Source organism: Sorex araneus, chromosome 1 (genome assembly GCF_027595985.1).
Source record: "Sorex araneus isolate mSorAra2 chromosome 1, mSorAra2.pri, whole genome shotgun sequence".
Lineage (NCBI taxonomy): Eukaryota > Metazoa > Chordata > Mammalia > Eulipotyphla > Soricidae > Sorex > Sorex araneus.
In genome coordinates, this window is record NC_073302.1 from 329,529,486 (window position 1) to 329,548,829 (window position 19,344).

Sequence of the window (19,344 nt, forward strand, 5' to 3'; positions counted from 1 at the left end):
CCCCCCGCAGACCCCACTCCGGGATCTCCTAAGAGCCAGCATCACGGAAGGGCGGCACGTAGAACACCTTGCCGGGCATTGTGGTCAAAAGCTGGCTGTCCACACCGAAACTCGCCCCGGCCGAGCCGCGCTTGGGGAAGGGGTGCAAGGGTGGGGGGAACTCCGCTCGAGGTGGGGGTCAGGAGGCGCCAAGTCCCAGTCTCGGGGCGGGGCTTTGCGGTGGCGAGCAGGAGCGGGAGCAGGGGGGCGGGGACCCCGCGCCGAGGGTTGCCGGCTCCCGGGCGCAGGTCGGGGTGCGGGGCGGCCGGCGGACTGCGGAGGTGCGGCGTAACCGGAGGCGGAGGGGGCGGAGCCGCGCTCGCAGCTGCCACCCGGCCGCGGGGCCCGGGCAGACGCCTCCCGGCCGCGGCGGGGCCGCACGGCGCGCACACGCTCTGCAAACAATGCTCCGGGGCGCCCCGCGGCGCGGCTGCAGGCTCGGCGACCGGCGGCGGGACGCAGGGCGCGCGGCCCCGAGGTGAGCCCACCGCGCTTTCTGCCCGTTCCGCCTCTTTATTTTTTCCCCTTTGGTCTGGCAAGCGGGGTCGCAGAGCAGGGGGCGGGGGAGAGCTTTGGAGGAGCACGGCGGGTCGCCCCACGGGGAGCGGGGCGGGACGCCCCTGTCGGCGACCCCCGGGGTGACAGGCGGGGCCGCTGGCGGAAGGTGGAGCGGCGGGACCGCGTGCGCCCGAGGTGGCGGCGCCCCAGCCCGGGAGCACCCGGGAGCCGGGCGGTGTTTCCTAGTCCTCGGAGGATCGCGCTCTCGGGATCGGGGGAAACTTTCCTTCGAGTTCCGGGAGGGGACGGCGACTCTGGGGCGGCTCGGTGGGGGCAGGGGACAGCGCTGGGGGACTGCTGGCGTGGACGCTTCCTTCCCGCCCGCCCGGAATTACAGTCAGGGAAGCCCAGGCGGCCGGGCTGCTGGTTCGCGGGAGGTGGGGGGTGGGGGGGAGCCGGTTCGTGTCTCCGCAGCCCGGCTTGGATGCTACCCCCGAACCTCCGGAGGGGATGGGAGGATGCCTTTGGCCCGAGCCCTGGTGGAACCCGCTAGTATGCGATGCGTTCTGCGAGCACGTTCTCAACCTTTGCTTGTATGCTGCCCAACACACGCGCGCGCGCGCACACACACAACACACACACACACACACACACACACACACACACACACGCACATTGGGATCTTTCCACTTTTCCAATGCCGCGAATGAGACCCGGGGCAGGGCCTGCCGTACAGACGGGGTCTGCTGCTCCCAGGTAAAACTCAGCCTGCTTGCACAGTGCCCAGCCCTTGGCGCAGCCCAAAGACGCGCAGTGGCAGAGGTGGGGGGAGTTTTCCAGGGCCTACAGCCCACCCACAGCCAGGCTCCTGACATCTTTCCACTGGCCTGGACATTAACCCCTTCCGGTTTTGAGATGGACATTGGGCCGGGAGCCCTCTGCCCTTACTTGGCTGTCTTGGGGTCCTGTGGAAGTTGGGTGCCCTCCTTGCTGGTTTGGATTATAGCTGGAGCTAAGCCTTGACTGCTGAGGTGGAATTACAGAGCATTCAAGAAGGAGGAAAAAGTTGGGTGCGAATATTGTGATTGCCATTACTTTTGTGTGAAGGGGACGGTGAGTAGGTTGAGGTTTTCCCTTTTTCTTGTTCTCTGGGCCACCCCTTTGAGTAGAGCGTTGAAATCACTTTAGTCACATGTGCAAGTGTGTAAATCATGTCTCTATGTAGTTCCTGTTCTTGGGTTGCATTAATTTATAAATAATTTTAGATGGTCACTCTGGAAATTCTGTCTCTTCAGGGTAAAGCAAGAACAATGTTTGATGTACAGAGGGTGTGGCCTCTGGAGCTTGACATATACTGGCGTGGATTCGGCCACCCTTCTGCAGATGCTTTCTGAGATGAATCTGGCAAGGGCAATGGGATCTGACAGCTCCCGTGTTGCACACAGTAGCCCGCAAATCTAGTGCAGAAGTTTGCAGAGGCAAAGCGATTTTATCATGACTTGGATCTGACAACAAAAAGGCTGCGATCCCTTTTTAATCTTACACTGCAGCCTCCCACTGGAGGGGGAATTTTGCATAATTCTGGGGGCTGGCTCTCCTCTGAGGTAAGGCATGTGGGCTGGGGAGTTGGCATTCTCAGCTGAGGCGAGTGGGCACTGGTGGCGCACTTGGTTCCCCGCTACCACACTGCTCGGTGGGCGCTGCTTGCATTTCCCCTATCTTCCCTGCCCCCCAGATAGCCCAGACGTCATTGTCCTTCCGGGCACAGAATGGTTCTAGAAGGGGAAAGTTATAATGGGGGGGGGGCAGGAGGGACCCCAGCCACCAAACTGCTTTCCTGACCCGACCAGTAGTGGGATGTCCTGAGAGGCTGGTTTCCAGAGGATGCGCTGAGTCCATGGGGAAAAGCTGGGAGCTTCATTCTGTTCAGAAACACATCCCCCCTAAATTGTTGGAGCAGCCCGTGGGGTTCACCATCAGAGAACTCTGTCTGCCCTGTCAGAGCTGAGGAGGTGAAAGCTCAAAAACCAGCCTGCAGGACTTCTGAAGGAAGCTTCAGTTTGCTAGTGTCCCAGAACCTGTGGCACTGGAGCTGACGGAGGTCCCCAGCTTTAGTGGAGGTGTCAGTCATAATGGGGGCATGAGGGGTAGCCAGGGAACCCCTGCACTAAGCTCTGCTCCCCACCTCCCTCCCCATAACTGTTGAGCCCAGGGTTGCATGTGAAGGAGAAAATGCTCTGAGGCTATCCAGGACTGCCTCTGTGACCGATAGCCTGAGGAAGTGGTTAGCTGCCCAGCTCCTCACAGAGTCCAGCCTTATAAGGCGCTTCAGCCTCTGGGGGCGCCCACTCAGAACTGGTTACAAGCTGCTTCTGCTGGACCCTGCAGTGTGCGGGAGCCCCTGCCTATTTGCTGTGACCAAGAAGGTGGAACAGACTCCCACAGTGCCACCCCTACCAAAGAAAGGACCTACTTTCTAATCTCGGGCAGGCATATGCCATGCCACTTGCCCTGTGGAATCCCCAAATGCACACACTTTCTCTCCCTTCTGCTGGTTAACAGCATAACCTAGAGTGCTGTGGGGTCTGAGATAGGAAAAATAACAATCAGGTTCATCTTATGCTTGTTAAAGCTTAGTGTCCTTGTCTGGGGAATTTGGCAAGCAATGAACCTGCTGCATGGGTGTGTTTATACACACACACACGCACACACACACACACTCAAACCATGTGCGTGTGTGTGTGTGTGTGTGTACATGGTGTTTAACTTCAAGAGAGGAGCCCTCAAGGCTAACAATGGTTGCTAAAAGACAATGACTTATCTTCTATTTTAGGGCTCACTTAGCTTCAGGGTGCAGTGAGGGATGGTGAAGAGAGCTCACACACTTGCCTAGCATGTGGGAGGCTCTGAGTTTGATCCCTTACACCACATGCTTTCCCACTCCTGCCCCAGAGCACTACAGGGCAGAGCCCTGGTGACACCCAAACACAAACTTTCAGGCTGACCACTAAGGTGGCTCAGATCACAAAAAAACCAAGATGCACCAGGACTCACCAGTCACTTGGGAGGGAAAAGAGGCAAATTTAGCTTCAGCCCTTGTTGAATAAGCACCCCTGGTGGGGAATGTGGGATAAGAATGAGAGCATTTCCTGCAAGGATTCTGGAATGATGCTTGGAACTGTGACTCTTTCCCAGTTAGCCCTGTTGATAGTTCCAAGCAGAAGTTCTTCACCACCACCGTGCATGCGGGTCTACAGGCAGAGAAAAGCACTGGGTTAGAGACCAACACCCTCAGAGGAAATTCTCATGGGAGTAAAATGAAGCACAAACCTTAAGGCAGAAACTTCCCCATTTAACACTGGCTCCAATTGTGTTGATTAGAACATGTTCAAATGTGAACCGCCACTAGTATGTGCTGGGGTCAACTTAATGTGAGTCTCTTCACCTGAATCTGAATTCTCAGCAGAGAGTTTCTCCTGGACACTCTCCTGGGAAGAACATTTAAAGGAGGAAAGAGGAACTCTGGGCTGCCAGCAACTCTGCGCCCTGTGGCACCCCAAGGGGCTGTCTGCAAAGTCGATTTCTTTCTGTAGATTCACCAAACCCGTGTGTAGACGACTGTTCCTTTCTGTCACTGTCATTACTTCGGCATCTGGAAAATGAAGATAGCAGTGTCCCGGGGCGAGGAGTAGCCACTCTGGTTAATCCATTCTGCAGGCCTTCGAGCTCTTCGCAGTAATGAGTAAACTAGGTTCCATGTTTCCATTTTGCTCTTGGACTAACTCAGCAAGTGGCTCCACATACCCCCAGGATGATCCCTGGGACAAATAACTGTGATGGTCTCTTCCCAGTGTCATTCTCTCCACCTCCTGGGGCCACAGGCCTGCAGGCCTCTGAGTTCCTCTCCACTCCTGCTTGCTGCCCCAGCTCTCTGGACCTCACTGAACACTGTCTTGAGTAACATGTCTTAAGCAAGGGGAGGGGGCAGATTCCTGAGATACCAGCCAGGCCTCTGCCAAGGTGAGGGGAGCGCACCCGCCCACACATCTTCCCTTTCTCCTTTGTTTGATCATCCACATGGACCCCAGTGCTAGTTTCAGGGCCCAAGCTTGTCTCCCCAGCCACATCCGTCACTCTTGGTTAAAAATGATTGCTTGGGGCCAGAGAGATAGTGCAGTGGGTAAGTGCTTTCTTTGCCAATGGTCCACCAGGGTTGTATCCCAGACACACCAGATGGTCTCCAAGCACTGTCAGGAGTGATCCCTGAGCACAGCCAGGAGTAAGCCCTGAGCTTCACCAGGGATGTCCCCAAACCATCACACACACACACACACACACACACACACACACACACACACACACACACACACACAAACGTCTTTAGAAAGCACTTCTCTGCTGTGATTCCTGCCTCTCACACCTTTTTTTTCCTGGCATCATGTCCAGCCTCTAGAACCTTCACATCTAAGAATGTCCGAGGGTCAGGCTTCTCACCTCAAACTCAAGGTGATTTCTTCCTGTAACTGCCCAAAACCTTAACATGCTGAGACTTTGAGGGGCGAAAATGTCTTTCATGCTCCCCACTCACAGAACAGAGTTCTGTTTTGTTTGTGTAGCTTCTGATAAGGACACAGCTCTAGAGAGTGTGAACTCTATGACAAGTTGGCATTAGTGGGATGAGCCTACAAAGCTTTACCTTTGTTGGTCCTTCCCTCCTTCCTCTCCTTGACTGGATTTACCTTGCTTCATGCCCAGGCTCAGGAGTTCTCTCATAATCCAGTGCTCTGCTTTTCAGGAATCCTTTCTGCAACCCACTGCTGCCTGCCACCAAGCGCCCCCAGAGACCCAGGTACAAGATGAACCAGGACACCATCAGCTCAAGATGCAGGAGGCCATCCCACTGAACCCCGAGGGCCTGAAAATGTCTGCGTGCAGTGAGTTTGTGGAGCACATCTGGAAGCCCGGGTCCTGTAAGAACTGCTTCTGCCTGCGGAGTGACCACCAGCTGGCCCCCGGCCTGCCACCACCTCCTCGCCTGGCCCCCAGGCCTGAGCTCTGCCGCCTGGAAGATGAAGGCGTGAACTGCTCCCCCTACTCCAAGCCCACCATCGCTGTGAAGCCCACCATGATGAGCTCCGAGGCCTCTGATGTGTGGACAGAGGGGAACATGAGCTCCGATGTCTCGCAGGTAAGGCTGACTAAGCGTTGTGGTATTTTTACAGGGGCTGCTCCTGTTGTAACACTTGGGGACTGGCTGGTGGCCAGGGCGGGCTGTTAGAGCAAGCCTCCGGCGGGATGCTTTCCCAGCCGCCTGCCCCACGTGTGCCCCTTCCTCGAGGTTATATAAGGGCACACTAGTCTGAAGTAGCTTGGGTGAGGGGGGGGCAGAGATGAAAAAAAAAAAGTCTTACCCGCCCTTGTAAATACACACCCAAGTTAGCAGTTGTTGCATGACGAATCCATCCCAGGTACCATCTCTCCCCCCATCCTCGCACCCTTCTCACTTGATTTGAAAGCACATCTCAGACATTGCTTCATTTTGTGTACCTTAAAACACAAAGTCTCTTAAAAATATCACCATAATACCTTTGTCACAGTTAAAGGTTTTAAACAAAAATTCCTTATCCTCATCCAGTTCCCAAATACTGTCCATATTTTCATGGGGTAGGGTGGGGGGATTATTGGCCACATCTGGGCGACTCCCTGCACCATGCTTGGAGTACTCCCAGCAGTGCTCTGGGGACCATGTGCTGTGAGGTATGGAATCCGGAGCTCCAACATGCAGAGAGTATGCTTCAGCTTGTTGAGCAATCTCCTGGACCTCTATTTCCTTTTCTTTCTTTCTTTTAAAAATAACCTGTTGTTTTTCCCCAGTCTATGGCCATATCACCCTGACACGCCGGATCTTGTCTAAAAATAACCTGGTTTTTGTTTTGGGGCCACACCCGGCAATGCTCAGGGCTCTTCAGGCTTACTTTTTTAAATGCACCAAGTGATTACTCCTGGCAGGGCTCAGGGAACCACATGTAGAGGGGAATTGAACCCAGGTCCATCGCATGCAAGGCAAGTGCTTTACCCACTGTAAGATCTCACTGGTCCCATATTTTCCATTTTGATACTTGAGTTTTCCCCGCTTTGATGGAGAAGCACTAACAACAGTTGAAGCCTGTGCCCGTTCTGCACCGTTGAGTGTGTGTGGTGTGGTTAAAAGGTGTGGTTTGGGAAGGGATCGGGGCTAAGGCCACCAGAGCTGCTGTCTCTCAGCATGTCCAGGAAACACCCAGCCCAGGACATGGCCCCAGAGCTGCTGGCAGCCCCCCGGGCCTTGCTGCCTCTTCTAGCTCACCTGCATGAGTTTGCAGTGGGCGGGGGATGTTGTGTGAGCACAGGTGAAATCAGAAGTCTGTTTTCAGTCCGAGAGAAGCAGTAGAAGGAGGTCTTTCCTGTGGCTCCATGCTTTCTCCCGAGCCCTGTCCCCTCCCAAGGTGTTCCATTATCCCTTGATGCTTATCCCCCACCCCCTCTTCCCCAGGCCACTGTTATTCAGAGTCACCCTAGATGCGGGTGACTGTTCCAGCCTGGATGTGACTTCTAGGAGTATGGGATGTGGAGAGACATGGGGAGAAGAGGAGGGGGAGAGGCGGTGGCTTCAGTGAGGGGAGTGAGCAGTGCACACCTCGCTATGGCTTAACCAGTCCAGTCACTGACGCGCTGAGGTGAGGGCCCTGCTGAGAGCAAGAGCACCCTTTGGGCATGGCGCAGAGAGAAGGGAGGGCATCAAGCCCAGCCCAGAGCCCATTCTTGCCCAGCTTGAACCAAACTACCAGAGTGTTTAAACAAAAAAAAAAAAAGGCCTTATAGAAATGAAAATCAGTGAAAAAGCCTCAAAGAGACAACCCAGCAGACTGAGCACATGCATTGCCTGCAGAAGGCCCAGGTTCGATCCCTGACCTACTGATGCCTAGAGCACCAGTAGGTGTGACCCCCCAAAACTCAAAGAAAAAAAAACTATTGTGCCTTAGGGGGCTGGGTGGTAGCCCAAAGAGCCAGGATGCATGTATTGATGTGTTCCCTGTATATGTGAGGTCCTGACTAGAGCTGCCCTGGTGAGCCCCACTCCACCCCTCACCCACACAGCAGCCCGCTGCCAGACTCTGAGCGAATCTGAGTACAGAATTCTGCACCCACACAGTGGGGCTGAGGGTCACTGGGAGTGGCTCTTGGGCCCTCCAAGCCCTGCTTGGGGCCATCTCCCCAGTCCCATTAGGGAACATATAGTGATCAAATAATGAAGGAACTCAAAGCCACAATTAAAACCCCAAACTTTTTCAAAGCGTGGAGAACTTCTCTTATTCAAGAAGGCAAATAAGTTTGAATTTTGCTTGCTTGTTTCACTTTGAGTCATACCCAGCTGTACTACAGGATCACGTCTGGCAGGGCCCTGGTTCTGAGCCAGGCTGGCCGAGTGCGAGGCAAGTGCCTGCACCCCTGGCCTGTCTCTCCAGCCTTGAGGAGTTCTTTTCTCCCACCTCACAGCTAAACCTGCCCCCCCCCACCCCCACCTCTGCTCTCTCCCTTTTCTCTCCGCAAGGTCTAATGTGAGTCTTTTTCTCTTGGTTGGGGGTGCTGTGCAGGTCATCTGGAGACGCACCCCTGGCAAGCACCCGCTCCCCAAGCCGCAGGAGGACGTGCCCATTGTGTACCTGGGCAGCTTCCGGGGCGTACAGAGGCCACCCGCGTCCCCCACCTCCACAGACGGCCACACCCGCTGCCCCCCGGCCTACACCATGGTGGGCCTGCAGAGCTTGGAGGCGCGGGGGAGCCCCACCTTCCACCCCACGGGGTACCCGGCCGAGAAGGCTGGCCGGGACGAGAAGCCTGCAGGCTCGCATTCAGACCTGCCCGCGGCCCAGGACAGCTTCCGCCAGAAACTGGCCACCTTTGCCGGCCTGCCGTCCGTCGGCCCCCCGGGGCCGGGACCCTACCTCCCTGCACAGCCCCAGCCCGAGTCGCTGGCGTCCGAGGACGACAGTGACCAGAGGTGCTCCCCGTCCGGGGACAGCGAGGGGGGAGAGTATTGCTCCATCCTGGACTGTTGCCCCGGGAGCCCGGCCGGCCCGGATGCCCCCCCGGCTCAGGGGTCCCAGGCCAGCATGGGCGCAGGGGACTGCCCGCCGGCCCGCTGGAAGCAGACGCTCCCAGAGGAGGAAGGCATGCGCTGGGGCACGGGCCCCCCGGAGACGCCGCCCCGCCTGGGCTCGCGCAGGGCCCCACTGACCTGCGAGGCGTCCACTTCTTCCGACGGCCGCTCCTGCGGGAGCCGCAGTAGCGGCAGCAGCAGCCCCTTTGCCCTGCACCTGGACAGTGATTACTGCTCCCTCGTGAAGGAGCCGGCGGCCCCTGGGATGCCCGCGCCTGGGGACTCGCTGGGGACCTCGAGCAGGAGCCCGGGGCTGCCCGCAGAACCCCCGCCGGCGCCGCCCGAACCCATTTATGCCGAGAGCACGAAGCGAAAGAAGGCCGTTCCCGCGCTGGCCAGGCCCCAGGCCAAAGCCCAGCCGGCCGCCGACCCCCAGGCCCAGGCGCAGGGCCTGGTGCGCACCTCCAACGCCTGGACCCCCAAAGCTGCAGCAGGCTGGGGCCGGGAGCGGGAAGGCCCGGACCCCGCGCCCCAGCTAGCGACCACTATCACGGTCATGGCAGCGCACCCCGAGGAGGACCGCAGGACCATCTACCTGAGCAGCCCCGACTCAGCCGTCGGGGTGCAGTGGCCCCGCGAGTCGGTGAGCCGGCGCGCCGACGTGGGGGGTGCGGAGGAGACGCCATCCGGGCCGGCGCTGGACGCTGCCAGCGAGAAGATGCACAAGGGGCGGCCTGCCATCCCCCCGAAGCTGTCCAAGAGTAGCCCCGGGGGGTCCCCCGGGTCGCCCTCCGCCTTCCCTCCCTCCGACCTCAATGAAGGACACTCCGGGACTACTGGCCTTGGGCCCCAGCTTTCATCCAGGGCCCCCGCTGACCCCGCCGCTCCCTGCCGGCCCAACGGCATTGCCACCCACGACGCTGCCAAGGTGCCGCCACCCGCCCCCTCCTCCGCCGCCTTCGACCAGAGGCGGCCGCGCTTCCAGACCGGGGCCTGGAGCCGCCAGTGCCGCATCGAGGAAGAGGAGGAGGTGGAGCAGGACCTGTTGAGTCAAAGCTGGGCCAGAGAGAAGGAAAACGCCCCAGACCACTCAAGCTCCTCGACCTGGCACCGCCTCCGGCCCCCGGACGGCACCGCCGAGCCCAATGGCAAGGTTGGGGTGGGAATGAGCAAATCGGCCTCTTTCGCCTTTGAGTTCCCCAAAGACAGAAGTGGGATGGAGACATTCTCACCGCCGCCGCCGCCTCCCAAGTCAAGGTGAGTCTTATGGTCAGGTGTGATCACAGCATGTTTGGCAGTTGCCAAGGGATCTTCCAGAGAATAATAATAATAATAACAACAACAACAACAGTAACAACAAGTCTCACCTTGGAGACGTTACTGGTGCCCACTCAAGCAAATTGCTGAGCAATGGGATGACCGTGAAAATAATAATAATAATAATTCTTTGTCTTTGCTGCCTCTCGCCAAGACCAGAGTCTGGCACTGCACATGGGGCAGTGTCTGTGGACTAGAGTCTGCCCAAAGGCCCTGTGCTCAGCAAACAAAGGGGCAAACAGTGCCCTGCTAGGGAGCAGTGCCCTGGAGAGGATGTTTGCAGGGATGCACTGCCAAGCCGCCTCTCTCTTGCTGTTCTGTTCCTATAATCTGATACTCTTTTCCAGCTTTCCCCAGGAAATCTGATGTTCTCAGTTTATGTAAACATGCCAGAGGCTAAAGCAGGCAACACTACAGGATTTGGAGAGGCAAATAGATGGGGAGCCAAACCAGTGTGTGTTTGAAACCTGCCACATCCATGGTGCTTAGGCCTTGGGGTCAAAGGCAGACGAGTTGGAGCACTGACTGTGGGGCCATGTGGGCTTTCAAAGGAAAAACCAATGTTATTTCGTTGGCGATGTTGAATCTCACAGCTTGCTTCACTGCTTCACTGCTGCTTCGTGCCAGTTTAAAGAGCCATTTTAGGGTGCAAGACAAATTAATGGTTTCGTTTTGTTTTAAGGTACTGAGCTGTGATTAGAATTTAAATTCCAGGGAGGGGGACATTTAAATTAAGGAGAGGATGTGTTTCTTCTCTTGGAGCAAAATGAATTCCTATCAGGGAAAGGAGAAACCTGCCCTTCTTTAGAAAATGACAGGCTTTCCTGATAGCGTGGAGTCAGGACCCAGGAACTGAGCAGAGAGAGGAGCAACCATCCACTGTGCTTTGAACTTGGGTCCATCGCAGACAGCTTGCTCTGACGTGGGTCTTTCCCATGGCCACTGCTTTGTTCTGAACTGGAACTGACCACCTGCCATGCAGAGTAGATATCCCCAGTCCTTAAGGGATTGCAAACTCTTTGGCTACAAACTCTTTGGTTTTGGATCTTTTTAGCTGGGGAGTTATGAGGGCTGTGGGTGGGATGGGGTGAAGGGCCTCAAATGGTGCTCATGAGGCTTGGGGTGACTTCTGGTCATTCTCAACAAGCCAGGTGGGCACTGCAGTGTCAGGCTGGAGATGTGCTGGAAAGGAGTTTGGCCACCATGGAGGTGATGGGGACCTCCAGGACCACACCTGTTAATGCAGCTCTGGAGACCACTTGGTGCCAGGGTGTGAGCTGTGCCTTGGTCCGTGAACTCTCTTTCCGGCTACAGGTTTAGCTCCTGGAATAAATGAAGGGTTCGGGCACTTGCTGTGGCCCAGGAGTTAAGGCAGATTAATCCACTCGGTCCTCAGAACAGTGCCCAGGAGGAAGAAATTGCGAATCCCAGCTTCCAGATTCCGAAATAGAGAGCTGAGTCACCAGCCAAGGAGCCAGTCTGCTTCCACACACAGGGCACATCTGCTGGCATCGCCAGTGTGGAGAGGCAGGCATGGGCGTCCAGCATGGGCATGGAGTCGGTGCTCTCTGCCTCCGGCTCTGGAAGTGAGCAAGAAGCTCGGGAGGCTTCTGCATCAGAAAATTGGGTTCTTGTGCATTTTTCTCACCTCCAGTGAACTGAGCAAGCCACTTGGTCTTTCTCACATGGGACATCATAATCCGTCTGTAATAGCCTGTTGTCAAATGCAATCCAGAGCGAAGGTTAGCTGTACAAAGGCAGAGGCCCCTAAGGTTTTTTTTTTTTTTTTTTTTTTTTTTTTTTACCGTGGCAGTCACTCTGCACCCTCTAAGAAAAAGATCTGGCCTAACTCCAGGAGCCCAGTGAGTCTTGGAGAAGGAACGCAAACCTTGTTTGAGAACCATGGGGCTTGGAGCAATGGCAGTCGCCATGGTAACATGACTCAGGCTGGGTTTGCATTAGCATCTAGGTTAAGATCAGAGTCTTTGGGCTCAGTTTTCTGTAATAAAGCCACAGAGAGCCAGGTAAGGATCAGGACAGTTCTGGGCTTCAGAGCTTTAATAAAAATAAAGACAAAAAGTCTTTATTTTCAGGACTAAAAAAAAAAGATATAGCAAGAAACACAAACAAACAAGGGTAGGTCTGTAGCCTTGCATGCATCCAGCCAGGATTAAGTCCCTGGCACCCTCATATAGCCAGGTGAGGCTATATGAGGGTGCCAGGGACTTAATCCTGGCTGGATGCATGCAAGGCTACTGGCTATATGAGGGTGCCAGGGACTTAATCCTGGCTGGATGCATGCAAGGCTAAAGAAACAAAACTAACAAAAGAAACACAACTGAAAAAAATATGTAGAAAATAAAAAGAACAAGCTTAAGGAAACAGAAAAAAGAGAAGAACATCGGTACTATTTAAAATAAATGAGAATACTGTGTATTTTGAGGGAAGGTGTTGACGGCATCTCTGGCATTATCTCTTAAATTGTGATCACATTTCCCCGATGAGGAGATAAAAGGGCAAGCTGGGGAACCCCTACACTGACTTTTTCTGGAAGCAGGAACTTACTGAGTTCCTATAGGAGGGGCCAGAATCCACCCGGTGAGGCTGGTGCTGTGTCCTGACCACCTGGGGGATGGTGGGAGGCTGATGTCGATTTTCCAGCATGGAAACATATTGGCAGCTCCTTGGAGCCAGTCACGGCTCCTGCCTTGTCTTCACCTGGTAAATGGACCCTGGGGCTGAGGACTGGCCGCTGTGGGAGCAGGGCTGGCAGATGTCAGGATGTATATTGTGTCCAGCCCAAATTCTCCGGGAAAGGACTTCTATATGAATCCGCTGATGGTCTCCACACCCTGTTCCTTAGCGCCCTCTGCTTTCCAGGGCCATTGTGGAAGAACAGAGAATGGTTTTCTGTTTGACTTCTGCTCCTGTTTCATAAAACAGACTCTGACTTGGAGGCAAAAATGAGGTGCTGAGAAAGCACTTAAGACTCCACTGTCTTCCCTTCTGGAAACTTTGGCAATAGCTTACCTGTCTTTTTGAGATACTGTCTTCGGTCAACTGCCATCAGGGTTCCTGAGACACCTCTTACTGAAATGCCATCTAAGACGGAAGCCCTCAAAGTCCACTGCATGCTCTGAATAGCCCTCTGGAGGGGTTAAGTGTGCACCCTACCTTCCTCTGGACCAGGTGAGGTGGATAGTTGGCAATTCTGTCTCATTAACATCTCCTGCCTACTTCGGAGCTACATCGGCTCCAATCTGGTGGAGAGTTTGGAGGTGGTTAGAGAGCACTGCTGGTTAGAAAACTGGAGGCGACAGGAAAGGATATAGACTTCTTGGCTTAAGTGTCACATTTTAGATTGATGGCAGTTTAACGAGACGAGCAGCGCAAGTGGGGGCAGTTTGGGGACTATAATTAAGATGCATTGCCCGTTACTCTTTTGCACATGCTGACCTGGTTTCAAATGATATGGCTTTGGGGAGACAAGGGCAGTTGAGGGAGAAATATCTGCTTAAGTGCAGACCCAAACATTTGACCAAAAACCCTCAAATTAGAAAAACAGACCTGAACTCAGATGTGGAATGAGAGGAGACAGGTGAATAAGTCTGACAAGGTTTATGGGCATTTAGTGTCATCTGGCCTGTCCCAGATGAGACTGATGAAAAGAAAGAAACGTTTCTCCTGGAAAAGGAGATGTTTTGGTTTTCACTTTATCTTTCTTGCAAATTGTAATTTGAACCAGTGACCTATCTCTTTCCTCTCCTGCCTGGGTTTTAGGGAGCAGAGAGACCTAGTCTGCCTTTGGACATTTTGAATATCCCAAATTATTTTCCCACCCAGCAAATGAGGGTGGCCAGTGTGACAGGGGAGTTAGTCTCTGGACCCCCTTCCTAGCATGGCCTTTCTGCAGCCTGGTCTCAGCATGCGCCCAAGGAGGGGAATATTATAAGAATATTATTGTGTCCAAATCTCGTATCTGATCACAGTCAGGCACCCAGTGCTCTGTTCTGGAGGTATTTCTGACAGTCACAGGTAACAGGGGTGGTGGAAGTTTCCTGGGAAACCCCATCATCTTGATTTTTCATGGGCTTTCCCAGGTGGCGTTTGGAAAGTCAGTTTGGGAAAGAAAGCAGGATTGTGCTTCCAGGCTCTCTGCTGTGTTCAGCTCCTTTGGACGAAACTGAACTAAGTCAGCTAGAGGTCAGGTGGGTGGGGGTAGGGTGGGAGGTGAATACTGCGCACACTTCAGGGGGAGAACCTGCCCCTCCCCCACAGAGCTTGGCAAATAGAACAAAGCCCATGTATCAACAATCTACGTTTGTATTTCTGCTCCATGCCAGGGGCAATTTACTCATTGGCCTCTTTCCACGAGTGTCTGGAGAGAGCCTGAGAACACTGGACATCAACGATGCTAGATGGGGAGAATGAAAATTGGTTCCTCACTTCATCTTCTATAATTTGAAAAAATATAAAAACACCTATAAGTTGAACAGTAATTTATACAAAGTACTTAGGGCCTTCCCTCCCTCTCTGAACACGCTTCCATGGCTGAAGCAAAGGAGCCGAGCTGCTTTCCTTCATTCTCGCCATACGGGCGTATCTCTCTCGTGGTCTCTGTGAAAGGAGTGGAAAGTGACCAGTTCCAGGGCTCCTGCCCCTGGAGACCCCAAAGGCTGAGGCAGAGCCGACCTGCAGGTGTTCCGTGTGATTCCAGGGGCTCGATTCTCTTGAATGAGACTGGTCCCACCGCATCTGGGGTCTCGTGTTCAGCTCAGTAGCACAAAGGTGCCAGCATGGGTATCAAGGAGCACGGTGGGAACTGCCACTTCTTGACCTGTCTTTTGGCCCATCCAAGATCAGGCTTAGTCCATGCAAATAACCTTTAAGAAAGGAAAAGGTCAGGGGCCAGAGAGATAGATAACTCAGTGGGCTGAGTGCGTGCTGGAGACCCACGGTAGATCCCCGAGCCCCTCCCAGAGTGACCCCGAGCACCCTGAGCACTTACAGGTGTGGCTCAAAAACAAAACAAACTAAAAAAAAAAACCGGAAAAAAGGTCAATCAACCTCCTTGAAGGAAAGGAGTCTGAGTAGTCATCTGGAACATATTACTTGCTGCCTGGTACATACTAGATGCTCAAGAAAAATTGCTTGCATGCTTGCTTTGCTTGCTCCCTCTTCCTCCCTCCATTCCTCCCATACCTCCTTCATTCCTTTCTTTTAAAAACAGGTAGACAGGTGTTATTTGGAAGCTTTGAGGAAGCGGGGGAAGAGATAGAAAAAAATGCAATCAAGAGAGAATGTGGGCTCCTTCAGCTTGGAGAGAGAGCCACTGTACACAGTCCAGCTTTAAAAGTCTGAAGGAATGAAAGTACATATCTCAACAGGGGAGATGTGGACAACACATGTGTTTGGGAACCCCATGGGCGTGGCAGTCATGCATGTGCTCGGACAGCATATGTGCCCCTCTTTCTTTTTTTTTTTTTTTAAGAGGGGCACACATGGTAGTGCTTAGGGCTTTCTCCTGACTGCTTGCTCTGTGCTCAGGGATCATTCCTGGTGAGCTCAAAGGCCCATATAGGGTGCACGGGATCAAACTTGGGTCAACCACGTGCAAGGCAAGCACTCTGCTCTCTGCTATCACTCCAGCCAAGGAGTAGTTCTTAAGTCAAGAGCTGGAAAGGGGCACTGCTGATTTCAGCTTTTCCAAAAGGGCCTAATTCTCTGTTTTGGACCTCAAAAGATTTTGAAGAAAGGAAAATTCCTCTTAAATATTTGCACCAAAGCATTTTTCTGGAACTAGGTTGTCCAATATGTTGGCAGTAAACACAGTGCATCTTGAGGCACATTAAATTGATCCTTGTGTGTAGCTCCTGGCAGTACAAGGTCCAGGTTTATAACATGTGCTTTACTTGGACTTTTCCATAGGGTATCGTAGCACAGTGTTGGCACCTGGTAGGCATTAAGGAGAGGATTATTGAGTGGGGAGCGGTGTGAGGTAGGGAGGCCAGAGTGAACTATAGATTGTGTCCTGTTTTTTCATTCGACACCCCATTGTAATTCTGTGGCTGATCTTGCTCAATAAAACATTGTCATCTTGAGCTAAGAAGTGGAGGTTAATAATTATTAATGCTTCAAGGTGGGCAAACACCAGGTCGATACAATACACCCTTTCACAGATTAATTACGCTACAGCGATTGCAAGTTTCACATTTGCAACTGGGCTTTCCAACTTTTTCAAATGTAAAGCTGAGCAGGTGTGTGGAGCGAGCCCTCTCTTGCCACAAGAATGTTCCTTTCATGTAGAAATCACCTAAGGACTTTCTTTCCCCATCCACCAGCGAGTTGCAAGGAATTCTAGGGTGTGGTTTTGCTTCTCTGGGGATATATTTTCCAGGCTTTCTGCAGTGGGCTGGAAAGCACAAACACCAGCCATATGATCAAGGTCCATCAAGAGATTAGAGGAATTTTCTTCCCAGAGTGGCCAGCCCACTCTTTGGGGTGGAACTCAATCAAGGAAACATTTTCTCTACTTGTGTTGCAGTGTTGCAAGAAACTCATGGTTGTTATTTGGATGTCATTATTATGCTCATGAAAGGACTTGGATTTCCTTTCATCAGTCGATGGACCATTTTTTTCTAGAAAAGATAGTCATTGTCTTTTCTACCTGCGGCTTTCAGAATTTAAGAATTCTGAAATTTAAGGCCCACGTCTAAAATTGGTTCATCTAAACAGCTCTCTAAAAAGTTGGGCATGCTGGCCCCACCCAGCTTTGCTCCAAGAAGCTTTTGTCTACTGGCCTGCGAGCCTTGTTCTCTGGGCTTGCCCAGTAGGCAGTCTTGGGAGAGCAGCTATACCCTGCGAGGGAAAAGGAGCGTGTCCAGGTGGAAGATTCCCTAAAATCTTTATTATTTGGACTAGAGAGGTAGTGAAGCATGCTGGTGGCACACAGCCAACTGGATTCAATCCCTGGCATCACATATGGTCCTTGGAGCACTACCAGTAGTGATCCCTGAGCTGAGCACAGTGCCAGGAGTCAGCCCTGAGCACAGCCAGATATGGCCCCCAAACCAAAACATTTTTTATTACCTAGGTATGTTACTCTCCAGTTATTTTTGGGTTTGACGCTATCAAACGATTCTCCTGACTTCTTGGTAGTCTGGTATTTAGCCATTTCATACCTGTTTATAAATGCAGGTGCTGTGAAAAGTTCTTCTCAAATCTAAAGCCTAGGCACATGTTGGCATTGATATAACCGTGGGTTCTGAGTTGTACAAAACCCTCAGAACGGCTCCTGTTCTTCAGGAGTTCCATATGGCAGCCAAAACAAATGGAAATATGGCTCCACTGGAGAAGTAGAATAAGAGTTAATATAAATTGACACATTAATAAGTAATAATATGACCTTGAAGATCAGGAGAGAAGGGAACAAGAGTTTCTGGAATTTGAAAAATGGCCTAGTGAGAATGTCCCTTAAAATGATTCTTATTAAGCTGGTGATGTAGATCAACAGTTGAACACTTGCCCTGTATGGGTGAGGCCCCATGTTTTATTTCTAGCACTGTTAGCAAGAACAATGATAAAATAAAATTCTTGGTAATATGTGAAGATCAAAAAGGGAGACTACAGAAATGAGGATGATAGAAACAAAAGTGATGATTGTTTGGAACAGCTGTTTTGGGGAATGGGAGTTTAGGGACAAGGATTACCAGGAGCTGGCTATGTCAGGAAGTATACGTGGGTTATGCAGGAAGTGTTAGGCTGTCTTGTGCTAGAATAAAAATGGAAGATGTTTGCAGTTGCCCAACAATTTTTTAATATGTATAATATAAATTATGCACGTGCATACACACACATGCGCGCACACACACACACACACACACACACACACGTTTTTGCCCAACTTCAGGCATAGTTTTCTGAAATCCTTGGAATTTCCAAAAGAGCTGAGAACAAAAAAAAATGTGTCTTTTATTTTGAGACAAGTTTACTTTTGGACCCTAACCAGGGCTGAAGTTGGCAGTCATCCTAAGGGAATGGCTTAGATTGGGAAGTTCGAAGTTAAATTTGACCCTGATCTCCCAAACCTGTAGGGAGGAGCAGGCTGGGCTCCAGGCTGAATCAGTCGCCAGTGACCAAGGATTGAATCAGTCACACCTCCATAATGAAGCTCCCGTAAAACCCTATGAGGACAGTCAGTCAACAAAGAGATGAGGGGGGCGTGACTGCATGGGAGTTCTGTATCCTCTCCCCATGCCTTCTTGCCTTCAGCATCTCTTTTATTTTGTTGTTCTTGAGTTCTGTCCGTTTAGAGTGGACCAGTATTCTAGAAAGTTAAATGTTTTAGAGTCCTGTAAGCTAGTCAAATTATGTCTTGGTGGCAGGAGCTCAGGACCGGGATGGATATTGGAAACTCTTAGGTATAGCGGATGGATCAAAAGCCCAGGTGACAACCTGGCATCCATGCTCGCTACCCGGAATGGTGTCAAAATTTAATTTTGGTAGCAGGGCCCCAACTGGTATCAGAATTTATGAGGAATCAATCCCAAATTCAGACCAGGGTGCTAGCACCTTTTCCTAGACTGACTGGGAAGGCCTCAGCCACAGCTGAGGATGGGGAGATGAAGATGGAGGCAGGAAAGAAAGACCAAGAACTGTCCTGAAGGTGGGAATACCTAAGGTGGCCTTTTCCTTTGTTGGGCAGCCAACTGGATCCAAGCAGGGTGTGACACGAGACTCATTCTGGAAATGGTGTTACACATGGCCCAAATTCCCCACCACAAAAGGTAGAAACCAGGACACATATTTTGTACAGATTTCCTCAGCAGAGTAGTTGCCCTTCAAGGCTGGGTCACTAGTGTTGATTTGATAATGTTGCTGAGGGCAGGAGTGGTTTGGGGTTGCAAAAACCAGTGGTTTGGGGTTACAGACAAGACAGTTCTGGTCAGGTGCAGAGCAACCTGATGTTCCAACTAAAATAGTCAATCAACACTAGGACCATGGCAGGCCCGAGTTAAAAGAACAGTTAGTCAGTGGTCTGCGCCCTCTGTGTGCTGGAAGAGGCGGGTGTTGGGAAGCGAAAGGAAGGGAGGGAGACCTATTCGCAGGGGCAGGAAGAGTAATCCAACAAGAGTCTTCTTTTTCTACCCTGGGGGTGGGGGACTCACAATCCTCGGTGCCCAGGTGCTATTCCTAGCTCCATGCTTAGGAGTGATGCCTGGCAGTCCTACAGGGATTCTTTGTGGTACAGAGGATCCAACAGGGATTGGCCATATGCCAGCAATTGCCTTACGTCCTGTTCCCCAGCCCCCATTTCTACACCTCTGAATAGAGCCAGAGAGATAGATCAG

General features: G+C 52.5%; 1 protein-coding gene across 1 annotated transcript in view; it reads left to right on the forward strand.

The window, feature by feature from the left end:
• The first annotated feature begins 292 nt into the window (after positions 1-292).
• The window catches only part of PRAG1 (PEAK1 related, kinase-activating pseudokinase 1), a 50,525-nt gene continuing 31,473 nt past the window's right edge, over positions 293-19,344 (forward strand). The window contains exons 1-3 of the mRNA XM_055144180.1: positions 293-517; positions 5,333-5,725; positions 8,172-9,934. Coding sequence (XP_055000155.1) covers positions 5,420-5,725; positions 8,172-9,934 — 2,069 coding nt within the window. The 5' untranslated portion in view covers positions 293-517; positions 5,333-5,419. The remainder of the gene's footprint in view (positions 518-5,332; positions 5,726-8,171; positions 9,935-19,344) is intronic.